The 22,571-nt window shown below is 47.9% G+C and overlaps 5 protein-coding genes across 5 annotated transcripts; all 5 read left to right on the top strand.

The window, feature by feature from the left end:
• Nucleotides 1-486: 486 nt before the first annotated feature.
• TEOVI_000017500 (RNA editing endoribonuclease) lies at nucleotides 487-2,277 on the top strand (the record flags this gene model as incomplete). Its single annotated transcript, XM_067220938.1, has 1 exon — nucleotides 487-2,277. One exon carries the CDS (start codon nucleotides 487-489, stop codon nucleotides 2,275-2,277), a length of 1,791 nt encoding a protein of 596 aa, XP_067077039.1.
• An 860-nt stretch (nucleotides 2,278-3,137) lies between these two features.
• Nucleotides 3,138-3,599, top strand: TEOVI_000017400 (40S ribosomal protein S18, putative; the record flags this gene model as incomplete). The annotated part of the gene is made up of 1 exon (XM_067220937.1): nucleotides 3,138-3,599. One exon carries the CDS (start codon nucleotides 3,138-3,140, stop codon nucleotides 3,597-3,599), a length of 462 nt encoding a protein of 153 aa, XP_067077038.1.
• Nucleotides 3,600-3,901: 302 nt separating this feature from the next.
• On the top strand, nucleotides 3,902-16,330 carry TEOVI_000017300 (Cytoplasmic dynein 2 heavy chain (DYNC2H1), putative; the record flags this gene model as incomplete). The annotated part of the gene is made up of 1 exon (XM_067220936.1): nucleotides 3,902-16,330. One exon carries the CDS (start codon nucleotides 3,902-3,904, stop codon nucleotides 16,328-16,330), a length of 12,429 nt encoding a protein of 4,142 aa, XP_067077037.1.
• Nucleotides 16,331-17,724: 1,394 nt separating this feature from the next.
• Nucleotides 17,725-18,243, top strand: TEOVI_000017200 (40S ribosomal protein S10, putative; the record flags this gene model as incomplete). The annotated part of the gene is made up of 1 exon (XM_067220935.1): nucleotides 17,725-18,243. One exon carries the CDS (start codon nucleotides 17,725-17,727, stop codon nucleotides 18,241-18,243), a length of 519 nt encoding a protein of 172 aa, XP_067077036.1.
• A 437-nt stretch (nucleotides 18,244-18,680) lies between these two features.
• Nucleotides 18,681-22,409, top strand: TEOVI_000017100 (intraflagellar transport protein 122; the record flags this gene model as incomplete). The annotated part of the gene is made up of 1 exon (XM_067220934.1): nucleotides 18,681-22,409. One exon carries the CDS (start codon nucleotides 18,681-18,683, stop codon nucleotides 22,407-22,409), a length of 3,729 nt encoding a protein of 1,242 aa, XP_067077035.1.
• Nucleotides 22,410-22,571: the final 162 nt, after the last annotated feature.

The raw sequence follows: 22,571 nt of genomic DNA, 5'->3' as shown, positions 1-22,571 counted from the left end.
TTTTTTTTTTTGCTACGGCCACTGGTGTTTTAACTTGTGTGTCCCCCCTCTATTTATTTTCATCTTTCTGTATCCCCAATATCACACCCTTTTTAAAAAAATTCCTACCCCTATTTCTCCTTATTTTTTTCTCCCTAGTTGCTTTATACCTCCCATTTTTTTTCCTGCGGCACTACGACTACTCATATATTTTTTCTTCGTTCTCTTTCTAAACTGTGCTTTTCTTACTGCCGTCACCACCTTCGAATTCATGCGCGTAGTTTCTTGCTTCATTTTTTTTTTTTGAAGTGCATGACTTTCATTAGTGTGCCTGTGTTTAGTTGAGTCTGACGACTGCGCCCTTCGTTACTGAAGGGTAACCCTGATTGCTGTTGTGTGCGTGTGTGGATTGTGGTGTAGGGAAGAGTAGGAAGGAAAGCGATCGTTTGCGCCCTGTAGATTTGTACAGCACGTTGAACTGTTGAGCTTTGTGAAATTCGCCAATTTATGCGGAACTCGCTCATTCAGCATACGCGAAACCTGTCAGCGACAAAGCAAATCACGGGGATTGTCTGCGACCACGTGGATGTCTTCACTTGGGGCCACTCCCCTCCTGAACAGCACGGCAATAAGTTTTCCTCAGGGAAAGCAACAGCGCCATTCTACAATGCGGGACAAAGGCGCTGCACACTCTGTGATGACCGTCTAGAAACTTCCTTCTCTGCTCACTGCGGCTACGTGGGGCATGTGGCGCGAGTGGGTATACTGGAGCGTGCAATGGAAATACTACAAAAGGGGGAAAAACGTGCGGCGAATGGAAAGAGTGGTGGTTTAGGTGGAAAAATAACAGATTTAGATGAAAGCATTAAGGCACTTGTGGGCACCTGGTGGTCTCGATTAAATGATACAAAGCGGGAACCGGCACTCGACTACAAGCGCATACCATCACTCAGCGCATCTACGACGAAAAAGCGATTGTGGCGTATGCGTTTCCTGCTGCAGTATTTGCGTGATAGAGGTATTATCCGCTACAGTTTGACTCCGGCAAAGGTAGCTGGCGCGGGAGATAACGCGTTTGTACGATCTGCCCGTTTCGAGAGAAGTGAGATGATTGGAGATAACATTGTAAAAGTTGTGGTCCCTGACCGCTTAGTTCGGCTCTTCCCTGCGGATGAGGGCGGTGTGACATATAAATTGGCTTCTATTCAACAACTGCTTGACAGTAATGAGGGATTATTGGAAATATACGACTATCTTGGCCTCAACAACATCATCGGCGTGAGGCTTCCAAACAACAAGACGAAGTCAGACGTTGTGGAGGCTTTGTTTGGTGAACTGCAGACATTTCTTTGGGCAAGCGAGTTGTCCTGTGGGTCGTGCCAGTACCCCGCATTTCCTACTGCTGAGCACCGTTATGTGCGCGCGTTAGTTGATCACTTATTGAATGAGCTTACGCATATGGTTATTATGTGGCGTGTTGAGAGCACCCTCGAGAACTCTAAGGAATATCTTGCCAAGTACCTTCTACAGGGCGCACGTCAAAATGGTAGTTTTTCTACTAGTGCTAGTGGTGCTACAATCGTAAAGGAGGTGGATTGTGACCGTTCCCGCTACGCTGTCTTGCCGCTGCTTTTGACGTTTCCTTACTCGACATCATCTGCCAATAAATCAGCGGGAGGAAAGCAGCCACCGCTTCAATCTTCGAGTTTGGCTGCAGCGAAAAGTGTGCAGGAAAGAGGGACGCCGCGGATGTTGTTTACCTCACCAGTAGCTATGCCAGCCGTTTTGCATTCGCATTACAACCCACCCCTTCGTATTGTGCGAACCATTAAGGATTATCAGCGTGAGATTTTAACGGTACTCGAAGAGGAGGAAGTTGTGTCTGCATTAATCCCTTGTACAGATTCTTCGTGGGGGATGAAAGAGGGAAATATGAATTCGCGGGAAAGTGGGAGGAGGAAACCGCCACATGGGCAGATCCGCGCCCCATGGCACGAGTTGGCACTGGAAAAATATCCAAGATGGCGGTGTGACACTGAAGAAGCGGTGGTACGCCAAGCCTTGGAGCTTCGACTCATGCAGCGGAAGGTTTACACCAAAGAGACCAATTGGAGGGCATTAACTACCGCCATGGCTCAACGTCTCCTTCCGAATTCCCCATTGGAAGTAGATCCAGTAGGTGTACGGCCTGTTAGACAAACCGGAAGGTTGCTGTTGACTTTTGAAGGGACTACTGAGCGTAGAGCGGCACTCGCTACTAGCATGTGTTTTCCGTCGCTAGCACAAGCGGCCGGCTGAATCGTCATTGGAGGTTTGCTTATACCTGCGCTTTGGCTTCTTTCTGCGAAATACTTTCACCGGTGCGCTTTTGGCTTCGGTTTTTCCTCTGTGTGGAGTGACGGCATTTGTTAACGAGCTGTGTTTGCCCTGCACCGAGCATTAAATTTATGGACTCGCCAGAGTTGCGCGTGCAGGGGAGTTGCTTAACTGTCAATTTAGTTACTGGATCCCCTAAACTGAATTGTTTGGCGCTCCGCACGTTTTGTCACGCATAGGTGGTTATGGCGGTTCGTTGCTCGTGAAAATTTCACCTCTGTGAAGGAAAACTTGTGGAACCACCGCTCTTCCTGAAAGATGCCACTTTCTCCTCCCTGTGGATGATCAGTGGTTGAATTGTAGATATTGAAAGCATCTATATGGCTTTATTGCGAGCGGAGTGCTCTGAAGAGGGAGTTGTGACCGGTGGGGCAAGCGGCGCCCTGTTCAGGTAACATTCCTTGTTACTTTTCCCTATCATGTCGTGGACTTGCTGGGCTGCTCGTTGTTCTTTTTTTGTTGTTCCGAAGTGTGAGAAAGGAGGATAGTGGGAAACCATTTAGCAAGACTTCTTGTCGTATTCCGATGGCTGCGGTGATGGTCCACGGGGGGCCGCTTGTTGGTGTGAGCGGTGGTATACCACTGTCGTGTTTTATTATTTAAGTGGTTTCTCTTTGTTTTCGTTTGACTTGGCTTCTTTTTTTTTTTATAGGACGCCTCACTTTTTAAGTGGAGGGTGTCGTATCCACTAACCCTTCCCCGCTGATCTCAGTTTCGCTGTTCATCACTTTCTGTTTCACATCCAATACTTCTTGTACTCATAATAAAGGCACCTAGACGTAATGTCTTTAACCCTCCAGAGCGAAAGCTTCCAGCACATTGTGCGTCTCCTCAACACGAACGTTGAGGGCAAACGCAAGGTCCCCTTTGCACTACGGATGGTGAAAGGTATTGGTATCCGTTTCGCATACATGGTCTGCAAAAAGGCTGGTGTTGATGTTGAGCGCCGTGCTGGTACGCTGTCACCTGAGGAGCTTGAGAAAATCTCTGAGGTGATCGCCGATCCCGCGAAGTTCAAAATCCCCGAGTGGTTCCTGAATCGTCAGCGCGACCCTAAAACTGGAAAGACGGAGCACCTGACTAGCTCGATGGTGGATACACGCTTGCGTGAGGACCTGGAACGGCTGAGGAAGATCCGTGCGCACCGTGGTGTTCGTCACGCCTATGGTCTGCGCGTTCGTGGTCAGCATACTTGCACGTCTGGCCGCCGTGGTAAGACTGTCGGTGTGTCCCGCACCAAGTAGGCGTAGGAACTCCACCATAGGAAGTATTGTTTGTCATGCTTTTATTCGTGGTTGTTGTCTCTTTTTTCTGTTTTCATGACTTGGTTTAATTTGTTGTAGGAACCACCTCGTCAGTATCTGGTGGAAGACCCCATGTATCACATTGTCTACCGTTGGTTTTATCACTTTAAAAATCTCTTTCATTTTCTATCACCCCTCGGTTTGACATAATCGCTGCGCACTATTCTTATTGTTCGCGCGGTGAAGTGTGTCAACGTTGTGTTTCTGTAGTATTACGTTGTGAGGAATTGTATTCCCCGAGAATGTCTATTTCCTACAAAGAGCTTATTGCTCTTCGTCGTGCACATTTGGCTCGCCAAGGGCAAAACGCACCGTTATCTCCAGGTCGGTCTGAGTTGCAGGCTTCACAGGTAGGTGCCTCCTCTGAGACCGCAGTGGTTAGGGTGGATGATGTTTCTCCTCAACTAGAAATCGAGGGAAGACCCCAAGAGACACTCCCGGAGTGGTTAGTGGATGAGCAGCAACCAACTGTTGGGCTTAGTCATCTTCCATGGTCCCAGTCAGTGGAGGGAAGATACACGACCGAGGAGGAGGTCCCCCGGGCTGAAGAACCAAAGGTCATGGTTCCTCACGAAACCATTAAGGGTGATTTGCCACGGATGGAAGTGATGAGACGCTGGCGTCGGAGGTACGACAAATATTCTCTCCTGGAATTGCTCAAGGAAAAAAACGTCGTTGCCGACGGTAGGTTTTCTTGGGAAGAATCCGAAGCCAACCAGTCACTTCTTCCTCTTCACGTTTTTGACAACGTAAGTTACGAGGAACTTTCACCGAGTGATTGGATGAGCAAGAGGGATGAGACGGGCGGTGTCGTATGTTTAGCTTTACCTGACGCCAATGTATGTTCGTGGGTTCGGGGGTGGGTGACGGGATGGGACGAAGAGACCAACGTGTTGACTGTGCGCCTGTGTGACGCGGGTGCCGCCACGGGTGACCCCAAACAAACAAAAGGGACCGTTGTGCGGCTTCACCGCTTGTATGTGTGTTTTAATGCAGAGAACCCGGAAAACTTTGCGGAACGGTTTGCGGGGGCGTACCGCATGCGAAATCTGCTGAAAAGTGTCCTTAGGCAGCAAACATTTGTCGATGCCATTCCAACAGATGAATTTCAGACGGTGGACCCGTACGCACTAGAACGTGTGCATCAGTTGTGTTTGAATACGCCGAAACTCCTCCAAAAACAAGATTTGCTGCAGGTGACCAAGGTTCTAAACGATGTACGATCGGACTACTCCCATGTAATGAACCGCGAGCTATTGAACCATACAGTGAAAAACGGCGCGCTCCAAGAGCTTCTGGGAGGTGCGGAACTTCCAGTTGATAGGCCACATGTCCAAGTGCAGAAATGCGGCGTGCACGAGCTTCGTCACAATTGCTTCCGAAGTATCGTGAGTTCTTTTCTATCCAACTCAATTACTGCCCGAAGTGAAATCGCTATTGCCATTTTGCAGCGTGTGCGCGAGGGTAATGAAGTCTTGATGGCTAGGAGAGTATTCCGAACGAGCAAGGTCCCAGATGAACAGGTTACACTTACTTTGAATGCGTTCGAGGATGTACAGGTTACGTCTGTGCGGGAAAATGCTCAGTTTGTGCGCGAAAAGTGGATTCCCGGCATTACTGAATTTATCAAACGCATATGCTCTGACTGCGATGAGAATGAGGATGTAACACTGAAGGTACGCGAGTGTGACTACGAGACATGCAAAGTGCGTGGCCTCATGAACACCATCACACTACAAATGGAAGATACCTTGCGCTGGGTGCTGACGAACGCACTTTCAGAGTTTGCGTCCTTTGTAGAGGAGTGTGCGAAGTACACTGTGAAGGTGCACAGCATGTTTGATGTTGAGGTTGTACCTCATCCAGACTTGAAACGCGCAAGGATTGTGCCACTCTTCAAGGTTTCTCTCGTAGATGGCGAAGAACGGAATTTGGTGTGGAGCTCATCAATTTCTGACTTCTTATCGATGCTTACGGAAGTTGTCTACCGATGTCTAGCGTTACATACCGGTGCTCGTTCGGTGGAGCGGCGCCTGTTTACCTTCCTCTTTGACAGCCACACGGCGTTTCTTTCTTCCCTGCACGACGATGATCCAGCGTGCACGTCGTGCTTGCGCAGGCTGACGGAAGCTGTTGAACGGGCTGGAAAACCTTTGGATGAATACATCGCGACCTTCGGTGACGTTCAAGAACTGATTGCACTTGATGTAAAGCAATACATAGAGGATTTCAAGCAAAAGTTCCCCACGACGAAAGGTGTGGAGGAAGAGATTCTGCGATATAACCAAAAGCAAAAGGATGTGTCCGAGATGATACCCCGTCAGAAGGACCTCGGTCTTTTTCAGGTTGACTGCACAGATTTGAAAAAGCGGCTCACATGGAAGTGTAATCAAGTTGTCAACTCTATTTTGGATGTGATGCTTAATCGTGCAAACACCAAGGCTACGTTTGTGATTAATTCCTTCCAGGAGCTTCGCGACACCCTTGTTAAACCGACTCGGACACCTGAGGAGGTCGTAGACCGCCAGGACTTCATCAAGGCAATTCCGGAGAAGGTTTTTGACCTTCAGGCTGTGATTAGTGAAATTCAGCAGGTTTATGCCATCCTAGATACATTCCATGTCCCGTTTAGTGAAGAAGACTTCAACAAGAAGTGGACAGCGATATCATGGCCAGCACGTCTCGATGATGACATCATTCAGAGACAAGTCGATCTCGAGCAGACGAAGCGTAGTCTTACCCTCAACTTGCGGAAGTCACAAGAGGCGTTTAGTGAGAAGGTGGTGCAGTTGCAACATACGGTGGCCTCATTCAACCGTCGCTCCAATGTGAACAAAATGAATGAGATTGTAGGGGATGTCAACAACATATTGGAAAACATCAGACAACTTTTGGAGACAGCAAACGAATTCAACACGCACGAGAACCTCTTACTTCTGGAGAAGACAGATTACACGATGGTACGGGATCTCCAGTCCGACTTCGAACCGTATGCCTCGTTGTGGCTCACTGTGCACGATTGGAACGTTGCCTTGCGTGAGTGGCAGGCTCGACCATTTCCTGAGATCGATGCAGAGGCCATGGAGAAGCGAGTAATGAACAATTATCACACAATATCAAGATGCTGCGTGGATCCAAAACTCACCGAACTACTAACTGAAATCGCGAAGAAGACGAAGGCGAAGATAGAGGAATTCCAACCCATATTGCCTTTCGTTAAGTTTCTCCGCACCGAGGGCATGAAGGATAGACATTGGGACCAAATCTCCAAAGAGATTGGCCGCGATATCCGCCCAGGAAAGACAATCATGACGATTAGTGATGTAAAACCTTTGATGACAGTTGAGTATGAAGAAATTTTGCTCCGTATATCGGAGGTGGCGTCCCGCGAGTACCAGATAGAGACTTCACTGAGGAAGATGAAGGAGGAGTGGGAAAAGATATCTTTCGACGTCCAGCCGTACAAGAGCACAGGGTGTTATCTCGTTACGAAGGATGCGGTGGACACGATACAAGAGGTGTTGGACGACCAAATGCTTATCACCCAATCCCTTGGCTTCTCACCTTTTAAGAAAATGTTCGAAGCGGACATTGCAGCCTGGGAAGCGTCCCTTAAGCGGGTGCAGTGCGTAATGGATGAGTGGCTTATCTGTCAAAAGGCGTGGCTGTACCTAGAACCAATTTTCCAGTCGGAGGACATCACACGCCAACTGCCTAGGGAGACGGAGCGCTTCAAGAAGGTTAACGGGAACTGGCATTACCTCACCAATGAGGCCCATGAGAAAAAACTAGTGTTAGATTTCTGCGCAATACCTGACAGTTTGAGTAAATTCAAGGATAATAATGATGAACTGGAGCTAATTCAGCGCGGGTTAAACCAGTACCTTGCAAGCAAGAGGAGTGCATTCGCTCGGTTCTACTTTCTTTCGGATGATGAACTGCTTACGATCCTTTCCGAGGCTCGTGATCCAAGGAAGATACAGCCTCATTTCCGCAAATTGTTTGAGAACATCATGGAGATTGATATGCGTGACCCCGGAAACGAAATGTTCGGTATGTACTCGCAGATGCGCGAGTACGTGCCTTTCGACCAGGGTATTCTTCCCCGTAGAAACATTGAGAATTGGCTCAGTGAGATCGAACACATGATGCGGATTTCGATTCGCTCTCAACTGTCAAAGGGCGTGAAGGACTGTGCCGAAAAGGGTCGTCAGAATCTTATTCTCAATGCTCCTGGCCAAGTTGCTATCGCTGTAAGTCAAATCATGTGGACAGCGAGCTGTGAGAGCAGTATCAAGGAGCATGGGTCTTTGGAACCCTATATGCCGAAGGCAAGGGAAAATCTAATGAGTCTTGTGGAAACGGTACGGCAACCTCTCTCTACGTTGCAACGTGTGAACATTAGTGGTCTCATCACTATTGAAGTTCATGCAAAGGATATTGTGGAGAAGTTAACCGAAGATAAAGTTGATAGCATTTACGCATTTGAATGGATTTCTCAACTTCGCTCGTACTGGGAAAACAATGACTGCTATTTGCGTCAAGTTGAGGCGCAGTTTCAATATGGTGGTGAGTACCTTGGCAACAGCACCCGTCTTGTCGTGACGCCACTTACTGACCGTATCTACCTGACGCTCACTGGGGCCATGCATATGTTCCTTGGTGGTGCACCTGCAGGTCCAGCTGGAACAGGTAAAACAGAAACTGTGAAAGATCTTGCCAAAGCGGTCGCAAAGCAGTGCGTCGTGTTTAACTGTCAGGAAGGTATGACGTACGCATCGATGGGTAAATTTTTTAAGGGTTTGGCACAAGCGGGTGCATGGGCGTGTTTCGATGAATTTAACCGTATTGACGTAGAAGTGCTCTCCGTTGTGGCGCAGCAGGTTTCAACGCTTCAAGAAGCCTCTCGGTCGAAGCAGTTTCGAATTCCCTTCGAGGGGACAGAAATTATTGTTGATCCCTCGTATTCTGTGTTCATCACGATGAATCCAGGTTACGCTGGACGTACGGAGCTTCCAGATAACCTGAAAGTTCTGTTCCGCCCCGTTGCGTGTATGGTACCGGACTATGCTATGATCGCCGAAATTCGTCTATTCTCCTTTGGATACTCCAACTCTCGTACATTGGCCCAGAAAATGGTTGCGACATTCCGGTTGAGTTCTGAGCAGCTTTCATCTCAAGATCACTACGATTTTGGTATGCGTGCTGTGAACACTGTCATTTCGGCTGCTGGGCTAATGAAGCGCGAGTGCCCCGATGAAGAGGAAGATGTCCTGCTACTCCGGGCGCTGCACGATTCCAATGCACCTAAATTTTTGGACGAGGATCTCCTTTTGTTCTCTGGCATTATCTCCGATTTGTTTCCCGGTGTCGAGCTTCCGACGCGCGATTATGGTTCTTTGCTCTCGACTCTAAAAGAGAAAGCTGTAACCTTCCGCGTTGAACCTACGGACATGTTCCTCAAGAAGTGCATACAACTCTATGAGATGAACATACTTCGGCACGGCCAAATGCTGGTTGGACCAACAATGGGTGGGAAGACATCTGCTTCTCGCGTTCTGCAGGCCGCAATGACAAAGCTTCGAGTGGAACTAAATGAGGAACGGTACGCCCAGGTTTGCATACATGCTCTGAATCCGAAGTCTATTACGATGGCCCAACTCTATGGTGGCTTTGACGATGCCACTGGTGAATGGCGCGACGGGCTCATCGGTGAACTTTTTCGGATAGCCGCTCGGGACACAACGGACACCAAGCAGTGGATTTATTTTGATGGGCCAGTGGATGCCCTGTGGATTGAATCAATGAATACCGTGCTAGACGACAACAAGAAACTTTGTCTGATATCTGGTGAGATTATTGCCATGACACCGTACATGAGTTGCTGGTTTGAAGTGGAGGATCTGGCTGTTGCGTCTCCCGCTACTGTGTCTCGCGCCGGTATGATTTACATGGAACCTTTGGGGTGTATTGGTGTAGATGCCTTCATCAAGACATGGAAGGATTACCGCCTTCCCTCGAGCATGGAGCCGTACAAGGATGAGTTGGAGAAACTATGCTCTGAACTCTTTCCCCTTCTTATTGAATTTGTGCAGCAGCAGGTGGTGGAATACTGCCCTTCCGTGTGGCCCAATCTTTTGATTTCATGCTTTAACATATATGAGGTGCTTTTGGAACCCTTTACACCCACGCGAATCGCAGAGGTACCGGAGGAACAGCTGACAAAATTGAAAGCAGTGTACATGCACCTTTTTGTCTTTTCAGTTGTGTGGTCCTTCGGTGCAACAGGGGACCGAGAGAGTCGTAAGCCCTTTGACTGTTTTCTGCGCACATCGTTGGCAAATTTGGGCGTGCTCATTTCACTCCCACCCATTGGATGTATTCAAGATTACGAGTTCTGCGTGGAGCAGGGGCGTTGGATCCCCTGGACCGAGCGACTCCCACCCTTCATGGCCAAGGTAACAGCGAACACCTTTGCGGAAATCATTGTGCCCACAGCTGATGTGGTGTGTTACAAATTTCTCAACCGTTTGCTGCTGCAGAAGTCGTTCCACACGCTGTGCTGCGGTCCTACGGGTACGGGGAAAACAGTGGTACTCCAGCAGCTTTTGATGCACGAGATGCCAAAGGAGTTCACACCAATCTTCTTCACGTTTTCTGCTCGCACAAGTGCCAACCAAACGCAAGACCTTATCTTCTCCAAGTTTGAAGTCCGACGTCGTGCAACCCCGCAAATTTGGGGCGCCCCAGTCAACAAGAAATTTGTCATTCTTATTGACGATATGAACATGCCGGTGAAGGAGCAGTACGGCGCTCAACCACCTATTGAGATTTTGCGGCAGTACATGGATTACAAGGGATGGTATGATCGCAAGACGCGTGAGTTCTTTAATATTGTTGATATTGTCTTTTCTGGTGCTATGGGTCCACCAGGCGGTGGTAGAACACACATCAGCCAAAGATTCTTGCGACATTTTAATCTCATTGCGTTTCCAGAGGTTAATGAGGGAAGTATGGACCGTATCTTTGGTTCCATTCTGGATGCATACTTCAAACCTTTTAGTGAGGAGGTTTGTCAACTGCTGCCACAGGTGTTGAAGGCATCCATTGCTGTGTTTAATACGGTAACCAAATCGCTACGCCCAACTCCGTCGCGGTCCCATTACTTGTTTAACCTGCGTGACCTTGCTAAGGTGATCAGTGGTTTAATAATGGCTACGCCCGAAACAACAAACTGCGCGGTTGGTCTTCTCCGCCTTTGGATTCACGAAGAGATGCGGACATTTAAGGATCGTCTCATCACTGACGCAGACAGACAATGGTTTGACCAACAGCTACGGAAGCAGGTCGAAGAGAGATTTCATATGCGTTTCAGTGAAGTGGTGCCCCCAGAAAGGGGCACTGACGGATTGCTTTTTGCGGATTTCATTGGGAAGAAGGACGTCGCTAATCGGTACCAAGAGGTGACCTCCCCGGAGGAGCTTGTCGCAGTTCTGAAGAAGAAGTTAGATGAGTACAACTTTGTTGCCTTCCACAAACTGCACATTGTGATGTTTTCGTATGCCGTTGAGCATATCTGTCGCATAGCCCGCGCCACCCGAAAGCCTAATGGCCACGTTCTGTTGTTAGGCGTTGGTGGTTCAGGGAGGCAGTCCCTGTCGCGCATTGCGGCGTTTATTAATGACTTCGAAACCTTTCAAGTTGAGATTACGAAGGGATATTCGACAAATGCTTGGCGTGAAGACATTAAGAAGGCACTTCGGCGTGTGGCTTTTCAGAACAAACAGGTTCTCTTTCTTTTCACCGACACACAGATTGTACATGAAGCGATGCTGGAGGACGTTAACAACCTGCTAAACTCAGGCGAGGTGCCGAACCTTTTTGAGGGTCCTGATTTGGACGAGGTGTTTACAGCCATGAAGCCTGTTTGCATTGCTGAGAATATTTCTCTCGACAAGGTGGGTATGTACGCTCGATTTGTCAAGTTTTGCAAGTTTAATCTTCACGTTTCCCTTTGTATGTCGCCTCTGGGAGAAACTTTCCGAGGACGTCTCCGGATGTTTCCAGCACTAGTGAACTGCTGTACAATTGACTGGTTTACAGCGTGGCCCGCTCAGGCACTGCACAGTGTTGCTCATAATTACCTCAGCAACATGAAATTACTCACCCCCAAGGAAGTGGAAAGCTGTACTGAACTTTGTGTAATGATACACGAATCTGTGGAGAAAATGTCGGAGCGCTTCCTCGAGGAGACACGGCGTCATGCGTACGTTACACCAACGTCATTCCTTGAGCTATTGCAAACTTTTAAACTTATTCTCGAGTCTCAAACGGCCAAGGGGAACATTACCAAGCAACGACTGCAGAATGGTATGGAAAAACTTCGTGAAACTGAAGACGCAGTAGCTGGTTTGCAGCAGTCTCTGGCCGAAAACCAGCCCATTCTCTTGCAGAAGAGCGAATCTATCAAGAAACTGATGGAGGAGATAATCGTTCAAACAGAATCCGCCGAGGAAACGAAGCAGGAGGCCGAGAAGGAAGAAGCTGCCGTCGCTGCGAAGCAAAGGGAATGTGCTTCCATTGAGGCCGAGGCTCAGGAACAGCTTAGTGAGGCGCTGCCAGAGTTGGATCGGGCTTTAGACAGTTTGGCGAACTTGAAGTCTTCACAAATTACTGAGGTGGCTGGTTATAAGGCGCCAACACCCGGTGTCGTCATGACGATGCAGGGTATTGCTATTCTTTTCCAGATCAAACCTGTTATGCGTGCTGGTGGTCCCATGGAAGAGAAGAAGCCCGATTACTGGGCAACAGCAAAGGAACAACTCTTGAACAACCCCAATGCATTATTGCAGCGGCTCATTAACTACGACAGGGAGCACATCAATGAACGCCTTATCCAAGCTGTAATGCCCTTAGTTTCTTCGGAAGACTTTACGCCAAAAAAGATTGCGGGTGCCAGCCAGGCTTGTGCTGCTATGTGCCAGTGGACGCACGCTATGGTCAAGTTTCATTATGTTAACAAGAAGGTGGAACCACTGCGGCAACGGCTAGCCGTTGCGCAGGAAGATAACCGAGTGTTCCAAGAAAAGCTCCGCATTGCTCAAGTGCGGCTGGAAGCGGTCGCAATGAAGTTGGAGCGGTTGCAAGACGATAAGACCCGTGCTGAAAACGAGATGCAGGAACTAGAGCAGGTGGTTCGTATGACCGAGTTGAAACTTGCGAGGGCGGATATGCTTATTGACGGTTTGGGAGGGGAGAAAAAGAACTGGACAAATACCGTGCGGGAGATTGACGAGAATTTTAAGTATTTAGTGGGCGACATGCTAGCTGCTGCGGGGCAGATTGCATACGTTGGACCGTTCACAGCGACGTATCGCAGTGAACTACTAACGCAATGGACAGCTGAGCTGGATAGACATAAGCTCGTCCACCACCCTCAACTTTCCGTCTTTTACACCATGCAGGACCCCATTGTGACACAGGGTTGGAATGTAAATGGCCTGCCTACGGATATGCTGTCAGTCGAAAACGCCCTCATCATGAGCAACGCACGCCGGTGGCCACTCATGATTGACCCACAAACTCAAGCAAATAAGTGGATCAGACAGACATATCCCGATGGACTAGAGATCCTGAAACCAACCCAAAAGGATTTAGTGAAGCGCATTGAGTACGCCGTTCGATCGGGACGGCCCGTACTATTGGAGAATGTAGGGGAAAATATTGATGCCACCCTTGCGCCGCTACTAGCCAAGCAGACGTTTATAGAGGGTGGACAAGAGATGATCCGTCTTTCCGAGCATCCGATCCCGTGGAATCCAGATTTTAAGTTCTTTATGACCACAAAGTTACCGAACCCGCACTATATCCCCGAGGTAATGGTGCAGGTGACGCTGCTTAACTTTTTCATTACTCCTCAGGGACTTGAAGACCAGCTGCTTGGTGTTGTGGTTGGGCAAGAACGAAAGGAACTAGAGATGCGTAGGAGCGATCTTATCAAGACAAATGCAGCGATGCGGGCGGAGGTTGCAAACATCCAAACGACGATTTTGCGGAAGATGGAAGAGGTCAAGGGTGATATTCTAGATGATGAGAGCCTCATTGAATACTTGAAACAGTCGAAAACCACAACCAAGGAGATCAATGACAAAGTGGCGGAAGCAGAGCAGGCTGAAATAGAGATTAACGCCAGTCGTGAACTCTACCGCCCGGTGTCGCGTCACTCCTCATGCTTATACTTCTGCTGCGCGACGCTTTCCAATGTAGACCCTATGTATCAATATTCTTTGCAGTGGTTTGTTCGGTTGTTTATTAATGGCATTGAATCGTCGGAAGCTTCCGACAACCTGGAGACGCGGCTTCAGAATCTTCAGGACTACTTTACGTACAGCTTCTACCAAAATATCAGTCGCTCACTTTTTGAGAAACACAAAATCATGTTTTCGTTCTACTTGTGTATACGGATTCTGCAGCAGAAGGACGCCATCGACGAGTCTGAATTCCGCTTCCTCCTTCAAGGCCCTTCGGTAACATTCAAAACGATGCCTAACCCATCACCCTCCTGGCTCACGGAGTCTACGTGGTTAGATCTCTGTTATCTGTCGAAGAAGTTCCCTGTGTTCAACGGTTTCGAAGCTCACATTTCCAGAAATGTCGATTTCTACAGGGGAATTTTCATGTCTCCCTCAGCGCACAAGGAGGCGCTGCTACCACCGTATGAGAAGGAAGTTACTCCGTTGCAGAGGATGATGTTCCTCAGATGTCTTCGACCCGATAAGTTAATGGAAGCTGTGCAAGATTTCGTCAGCAGTGAGCTAGGAGAACGCTTCATCCGCCCACCGCCGTTTGATTTATTTACCTCCTTCAAGGAATCCAGTCCAACAGCGCCGCTTATTTTCATACTCTCTCAGGGAGCGGATCCATTCGAGGACTGGAAGAAGTTTGCGGAGCAAAACAACATGGGTAAAAAATTGTCGGATATTTCACTAGGTCAAGGCCAAGGTCCGAGAGCCGAGCGGATGCTGCAAGAGGGCATGGAGAATGGTACATGGGTACTCTTGCAGAACTGCCACCTGGCAACATCATGGATGCCAACACTTGAACGGTTAGTAGAGGGAATGAAGTACGGTATTCATTCCTCTTTCCGACTGTGGCTTACCTCTATGCCTAGTCCTCACTTCCCTGCAACGGTTCTGCAGAACGGTGTGAAGATAACCAATGAACCACCTAAGGGAATGCGAGCTAATGTCACACGTTCTGTGTTGAGTTACCGTCCGGATTACCTGGACACTTGCAAGAAGTCAACAGAGTTTAAAAAGCTTTTCTTCGCCATGTCGTTCTTCCACGCCCTTATCCAGGAGCGTAGGAAGTTTGGTCCGCTAGGGTGGAATATTCCGTACGAGTACACTTCCGGAGATTTGGGTTGTTGTGTGGCGCAGATTCGAATGTTCCTTGACAAGTACGAAGAAATTCCCTACAAGGTCATCAAGGAATTGAGTGGAAACATTCACTATGGCGGCCGTGTTACGGACGATTGGGATCGTCGAACACTGAATACATTGTTGGAGGTGTTTGTACATCCTGATGTGATGAAGGATGGCTACAAATTTTCTCCGTCGGGCACCTACAATTCTATACCTGTTGGATCACAGAAGAGCTATCTAGATTACATTGAGACCTGGCCGATGAATACAAACCCTGAAATATTTGGCTTGCACGAAAATGCAGACATCACGTGCGCACGTAATGAAACATTTGAGACATTAGAGGCAATTCTCTCTCTGCAGGGCGAGGCTGCGCCGAAGAGTGCCTCAGGTCAGTCTCCGGATGAGGTGGTTGTGGAGTTAGCTAAACTTATTAGAAAGCGCGTAAGTGAGCCATTTAATATTCCCGATTTTCAGAAGAAGTATCCAACAATGTATGAAGATTCTATGAACACTGTGTTGGTGCAGGAGGCCATTCGATTCAATCGTCTCACCGCTGTTGTGCGCGAAACGCTGGAAGCCCTTCCCCTTGCTATTAAAGGTGAGGTGCTGATGAGCCGGGAACTGGAGGAGGCATACCGCTGTCTCTACAATAATCAAGTGCCTGCACAATGGGCTGAACGTGCTTATCCGAGTCTCAAACCACTTGGAGCTTGGGTGGATGACTTGGTTATGCGTTTGGAGATGATTTCATCATGGTACGAAGAGGGTCATCCGTCTGTTTACTGGATTTCAGGATTTTACTTTCCTCAAGCATTCCTTACAGGCATTTTACAGAATTTTGCGCGTAAGATGCAAATATCCATTGATACGGTCAGTTACGGCTTCGAGTGGATGAAAGATGACCCTGAGAAAATCACTAGCCATCCAAAAACTGGTTGCTATGTCCACGGTGTTTTTATTGAAGGTGCAAGGATTGACCGCAGCAGCCTCAAACTTGTGGAGTCGATGCCGAAGGTGCTGTTCGAACAGGCTCCTTTATTGTGGTTACAACCCATCATAAACAGAGAGAAGCCAACTGATAGTGTTTACATTTGCCCACTTTACAAAACCCTGCGTCGTGCAGGTACGCTAAGCACCACTGGGCACTCCACAAACTATGTTCTCACTGTCGAGATACCTACGTCCGTTTGTCCCAAACACTGGGTGAAGCGCGGCGTTGCTATGGTTTGCGCGTTGAATACGTAAAAACATTCGTCGAAACGCCATGTACCTGAGAGGAGGTCATTATTTCCTGTTTTTGTTGTGTGTCTGTGTAAACCTGTTTATGTGTTTAGTTGTCTTTTTTGTTGTTGGTTGACTTGAACATTTAGATGCAGGACAGTTCCGTCTACTTATTTTTCTTACCCACCTCCCCTTTTTTATCTTTTTTTCTCCTTCGTTAACTTTTCAAACCCACTTTATGTACACAGTATTCTATAGAGAAATAAGGGGGGGGAAGAGACCGTTTTTCTTTGATGACTCGGGACTTTCCAGTGGGTGGATGTACACGTTCGATACGCCATGAGTATGTATTTCTCTACACCCATATACATCTCGTACTAACTTTCTTTTATTTCTGAACCTCGCACTTCAAGACTCGTACTTGTATTTTCCCCGTTCACCATATTTCATTTCCTCTCTTCCTCCATCTTTTTGTTCCTTCGGATAATATACGTTACATATAGCGTCCTTATATTCAGCAAGGGGGGAAAATGACAGAAACAGCAACAGTTCGATGATTTGGGTGGCAATTCGACTACCTCATTGCGACCTATGGTGAGGTTATTGTTTTTTTTGTACGTGTGGGAGGGGAATTCGCTACTACTTTCTGTGGGGGGATTGACTCGCTGCAATTTCCTCTTGTGAACATATGAGTCGCGTGTCTTGCGTTACCATGATCGGACAGAGTGATGGTGAAGGGCATATGCTTTTGTTATGCAATATGTGTGCTGGTGAAGTAATTATTCCGTGTGTGTGTTTGTGTGTGATCTACCTTCTCATTGGTATCATATATGTGATGCTGTGGTGTGTAACGTGCTCGAGTGGATGTATGAATAAAATGAGACTACGACAGAATATTTCATTTCTTCGTTTTCTAATGCTCTTGTCCTACACAACTCCTCAATGTAGTCAAGTGACAAATCTATTAATGTGTCCCCACCTGTTGTTTCCGATCCTTACGGCCATTTCCCGTCAACAACACGCGCTGCATGTAAATATGCAGAGATTCGTACAACTCTGTAGTTTGTGGAATAGCGCAAGTTGTTTTAGAGGTTGAATGAACCCGGGTTGAGTTGCATAGAGCTACGATTACAATGGAGGTACAAGCTATCAACACGGATTGAAGGAGAGGTATAACTAATGCAGGTATGCGAGTATTTAAATAGTGTATATTTCCTCTTCCCTTTGAGGGCAAATATATTCTTAACTTTATAACAAAGAATAGGTGTACAACGTTAATGTATACAATACTTCTGGTTTGCTGTTTTAAAAATTATTGTCTTTGTTCCTTTTTCGTACAAATTACTGTTACGACTTCACTTCCCCTTCCTGTTGGTCTTCTTCATTTATGCCTGACCACCGGACAGCGCATCAGTAACATGACCACATACGTCCCAAAGAGCTCGCGCGATGATGTATACCGCTTCTTCTTCACGGAGGGCGTTGTTTCCTGCAAGAAGGACCCCCTCGGCACGTGGAAGGGAACTCTTGGTGGCAAGACGTTCAAGCTTCCCACTCTACAGGTAATGCAACTGATGCGTTCCCTGAAGAGCCGTGGCCTCATTAAGGAGCAATTCGCCTGGCGCCACTTCTACTGGACTCTAAATGATGAAGGCATCAACTACATGCGGAAATACCTCTATCTGGGAGCAGATGCTGTGCCGAACACTCACAAGGTGGATCACAAGACCTTTGAACGCGAAGGCGGACGCGGGCGTGGGCGCGGTGATGGCCGTGGCCGTGGGCGCGGGTTCGGACGTGGCCGTGGCGAGGGCCGTGGCTTCGGACGTGGACGCGGTGAAGGCCGTGGCCGTGGTTTCCATAGTGAGCGCGACCAGTACCGCGCCGGTGCTGCTGCCCAAGGCGAGGATGCCGCGCCCGTTGCTGCGGTTGAGTAGGAACGGTTTGGGTTATTCGTTTACCATCTCCATTCATAATTTTTCACACCCGTTTTCTTAAATTTGAAGATGTTTCATTTTATATTTTTAATCCTATACTAAGGAGGAAAATTGTGTGCTCTGCTTTACTTTTGTTAGTGTCAAGCAATGTTATTATTAGTTAGCTACTTCTCCTTGCCTGTTTTTCTCGTGTCTACCCTTGTTTCAATACTATCGTTGTGGACTTATATCCGCTCAAATTCATAACGTGAGGCTTAGTTCAATACAGAAATAGAACTTTTGCATTTGGGTGTGAAGTCACAATTGAGGGGAAAGGGGTGTGGTGAGGTGGCAACAAAGTTCAAAGGACAAAAAATCGGAGAAAGAGTAGAAGGGGAAGGTAAGATTTTCTTTTCTGTGCTGCTTCGTTTTGATCGCCTCTTAATATATTGTTTTCTATGCTTAACACTGTGAAATGGGCTGAGCACTCAGGTGCCGAAGACGAGCCTAACCCACCCGTCTACTCCCTCTCCTATCATCCGAGTGGAGAAACGATCGTGGCGGGTTGCGGTGTTCGTGTGGTGGTGTTCGATGCAACCACCGGCGCTGTGCGACTCTCACTCAAGGGACATACAGACGCGGTCTACACAGTGACGTGTTTCTCAGATGGCAAGTATTTTGCCAGTGGAGGGGCTGACAAGACAGTTATTCTGTGGACTATCGATGGAGAGGGTGTATTGAAGTATCAGCACCGAGAGTCCGTACAGGCGCTGGCACACAACCCTGTAACGGGAGGACTTGTTTCAGTTGCAGGTCGCGATTACGGTACGTGGTCGGCTGAACAAATGAAAGTTGGGAAATCTTCATTACCAGCAAAGGGGCTTTGTTGCGCGTGGTCACGCAATGGACAAACATTGGCTATTGGTCTCTCTGACGGCAGTATCATTTTCGTACCTTCTCAGGGTGGTGAGAAGGTTACAGTGAAGCGCACTGCACCCGTTTGGGCGGTGGTATTCTCTCCTATTTCGGAAAGCGGAGCTGACGTCCTCGTCGTGGGGTCTTGTGATCGCCGTCTCTCCTTTTACACCAGCGACGGTAAGCCGGCAAGCAAAGAGAAGGAAATTTCCTGTGAACCATGCTCGCTCAGCTTTTATGGGGGAGGCAAGTTTTTGCTTGTTGGGGGGAGCAACTGCGAGGTTTCCCTCTTCACAAAGGACGGCAACTTGCTTGTGAAAGTAGCCGATGCGGACGATTGCATATGGTCCGTACAGGCCAGCCCAAAGCATCAACAGCTGTGTTGCGGGACAAACAGCGGTGTTTTGAAGGTGGTGGATATAAATATACCAGTGGTACACAGCATTTTCAATGATCAGTTTGTATTTCGCGACAAAATGTCTGACGCCGTCGTTCACCAACTTACGCTTGACAAGCGACTGCGTATTCCATGCAATGGCTACATCATCAAGCTGGCTGTTTATAGGGATCGCGTAGCTGTACAACTGTGTGATAAATTCATAGTGTTCGAGTTGTTCTATGACGATGAGCGGAAGATGAAATTTCAGAACGTTGCAATCATCCGTAAACGGGTGAGCTGTGATCACCTTTGTGTTACTTTCAATGGTCTTGTGATATGCTGTGATCGTCGCCTAACCATGTATGATTTCCAGGGTAATATGCGCCAGGAGTGGACAGTGGAAAGCTCTGTTTGCTGCATCAAAGTGATTGGGGGAGTTGAAGGGAGGGAATGCCTTCTGCTTGGATTAAAGAACGGTTTGACGCTTCGTATGTTTGTCGATAATCCCTTCCCGACCACGCTGGCGAAGGTAAATAATTCAGTCAAGGCTCTTGATCTCAGTTGCGACAAGACGAAACTGGCGGTCGTCGATGATAACGGGTTGCTGCAAGCGTTTGATTTGCGGAACAAGAATGAGGTTCTCTTCATGGCAAATGGTGTTCAAGCGGTGGCGTGGAATTCAGAGTATGACGATATGATTTGCTACACAACTGCGGTAAATACATTGAACATAAAGACCGGGGCTCTGCCTCCACATGAGCAGAGATTGCCGGGGTACGTTATTGGATTCAAGGCCAATCGTGTGTTCAATGTTTGTGGTACTATTGTAGACAAGATTGATGTACCGCATTCCCAGTCTCTGTATCGGTACATAGAAAAGAGGGATTTTGAATCTGCACACCGCATCGCCCGTCTTGGCGTACCCGATGGGGATTGGAAAATGCTTGGCATGCACGCGATGATGCACCTGCAACTCGACGTTGCTCGGAAGGCGTTTATTAACATCCGTGAGGTTAAACTCGTCGAACTGCTTAACCGCCTGGAGATGCAGCAGCGTCTAAAGGGCTCCAAAGGTGAAGAAGATGATGGACTCCTTATGGGTGATATTTTTGCTTTTCAAGGAAAGTATCAGGAGGCGTCACGACACTTCTTAAAGGCTGGACATGAAAATAAAGCGATTGATATGTTCTGTGACTTAAAAATGTGGACTGATGCGCAGCGCGTCTGTAGCAACGAATCTCATTTAAAGGAGTTGATTCGGCAGCAGGCGCGGTGGGCGGAGGATTCGGAGAACTATATTGAGGCTGCGGCGTTGTTTCAAGCTTGTGGGGACAAATCCAGAGCTATTGCAATGTTGTGTAATGCTGGTGACGCAGATAAGTTGATGGAGATGTGCCGTGCGATGTCCAAGTCTGAGGTGGCTCTCATTACGGAGTGTGCGAACTACTTTAAGAAGCAAAAGTTAATGCAGCCCGCGATGTACGCTTATGAGAAGGTTGGTGACTATCGCTCACTTATATGTCTTCATATGGAAATGAAAGAGTGGCGAAAGGCCTTTGCCCTCCTTGATCTTTATCCGCAATACATTCGTGAGGTGTACGTACCATGGGCCAACTGGCTGGCAGATAATGGGAATTTCACGGCGGCACTTGATGCATACCGTAAAGCCAAGTGGCCCAGGGAAGCTGTGCGCATGATGGAATCTCTTGCAGCCAACAGTGTGATATGCCGGAGGTTTCAAGAAGCGGCTTTTTATTTCATCCACTTAGCAGGAGAGTACGGAGTGCTAGAGGATGATCAGCAGCTTACCGAAGCAGAGTGGGCCGTCCGTATGAAGCGTAGCGCTGAGTGCGTCCGCCGCGCAGAAATTTACTACGCTTACCACTTTGTTTACCTACACGTGACCCAGCCTTTCACCTACGATGAGGTAACATTGTTCAACGCTTCGAGGTTCGTAATTGCAATGACCAGTAACACCACTGTTCCTCTCAATGTTGGTAGAGGTGAGGTACTCTACACGCTGGCGCATATTGCTAGTCAATTAGATATGACGCGCACTGCGCGTATGGCCTTTGAGCGGCTGCACAACGTTGTACTGCCCACTAAAGTAATGGAGCAAATAGATGTGGATAGTCTTGTTTTACGCAGCAAGGGTTTCAATGATAATGAAGATCTGCTCGATGTTTGTTTTCGTTGCAAACAGATCGTTCAGCAATTTGCTAATGCTGGAGACCGCTGTCCCACTTGTGCCCATCCTTTCGTTCGTTCGTTCGTGACTTTTGTGAATCTTCCGCTGGTAGAGTTTACCTTGTCAAATGAACTTAGTGATACAGAAGCAGAGCGAATAATTTTGACGGGAGCGGGGCGAAAGAATACAGAGAATAAAACCGACGGGAACAATGGCGAGTACAATGGGTGGAAGGCAGATACAGGTGCTGATGTCATCACGTTCGCGGAAGAGGAAGACAACATTGATGCCCTGATGGATCACCAGTTGGCAGCGTTGGGTCGAGGTGGAGCTATGGGCACCGATCCATTCAGCGCGCAACTAAAATACATTTTACGGCCAGGGCGGACAAACAAAGGCTATCAACCCTTTGTCGTAAATGCCGATATGCTTTGCAGAATGCGTCGTGATGAGGTGTTCATTGTAAAGGCCGGATTTGGAAAGCTGCCGGTGCAAAACAAGTACTATCGTCTAGTGAACCGGAGTGTAGGAATTATTCTATGTCCAGGTTGTCAGCACTTTTTCAAAGATGATGATTACGAGTATGAGTGTATGAAGGGTAACGGTTGCCCACTTTGTCAGTACAGGATGGGAAAGAAGCCGGAGAAATCAATGACTAAAGTTCTCAATGATGTTCTTGCCTCGATGGAGAAGAAAAAGGAGTAGTTAACGTGGAATAGCATTGCCGGAAGACGCGTAGATAGATGACAATGGCAAGGGATCCAATGTGCGGTGTGGGGAATGATAAGTGAGTTGAGGAGAAAAGATGTGGGGGGTAAGTTAGGATGTCTTAATGTCGATTTTGGGGTCTGCTGTTAATTTTTTTTT

This window comes from Trypanosoma equiperdum (genome assembly GCF_001457755.1).
Source record: "Trypanosoma equiperdum strain OVI genome assembly, contig: ctg_125, whole genome shotgun sequence".
Classification (NCBI taxonomy): domain Eukaryota; phylum Euglenozoa; class Kinetoplastea; order Trypanosomatida; family Trypanosomatidae; genus Trypanosoma; species Trypanosoma equiperdum.
The sequence above is the reverse complement of the archived record's forward strand: the minus strand, read 5'-3'. Positions and strand labels throughout refer to the sequence as shown.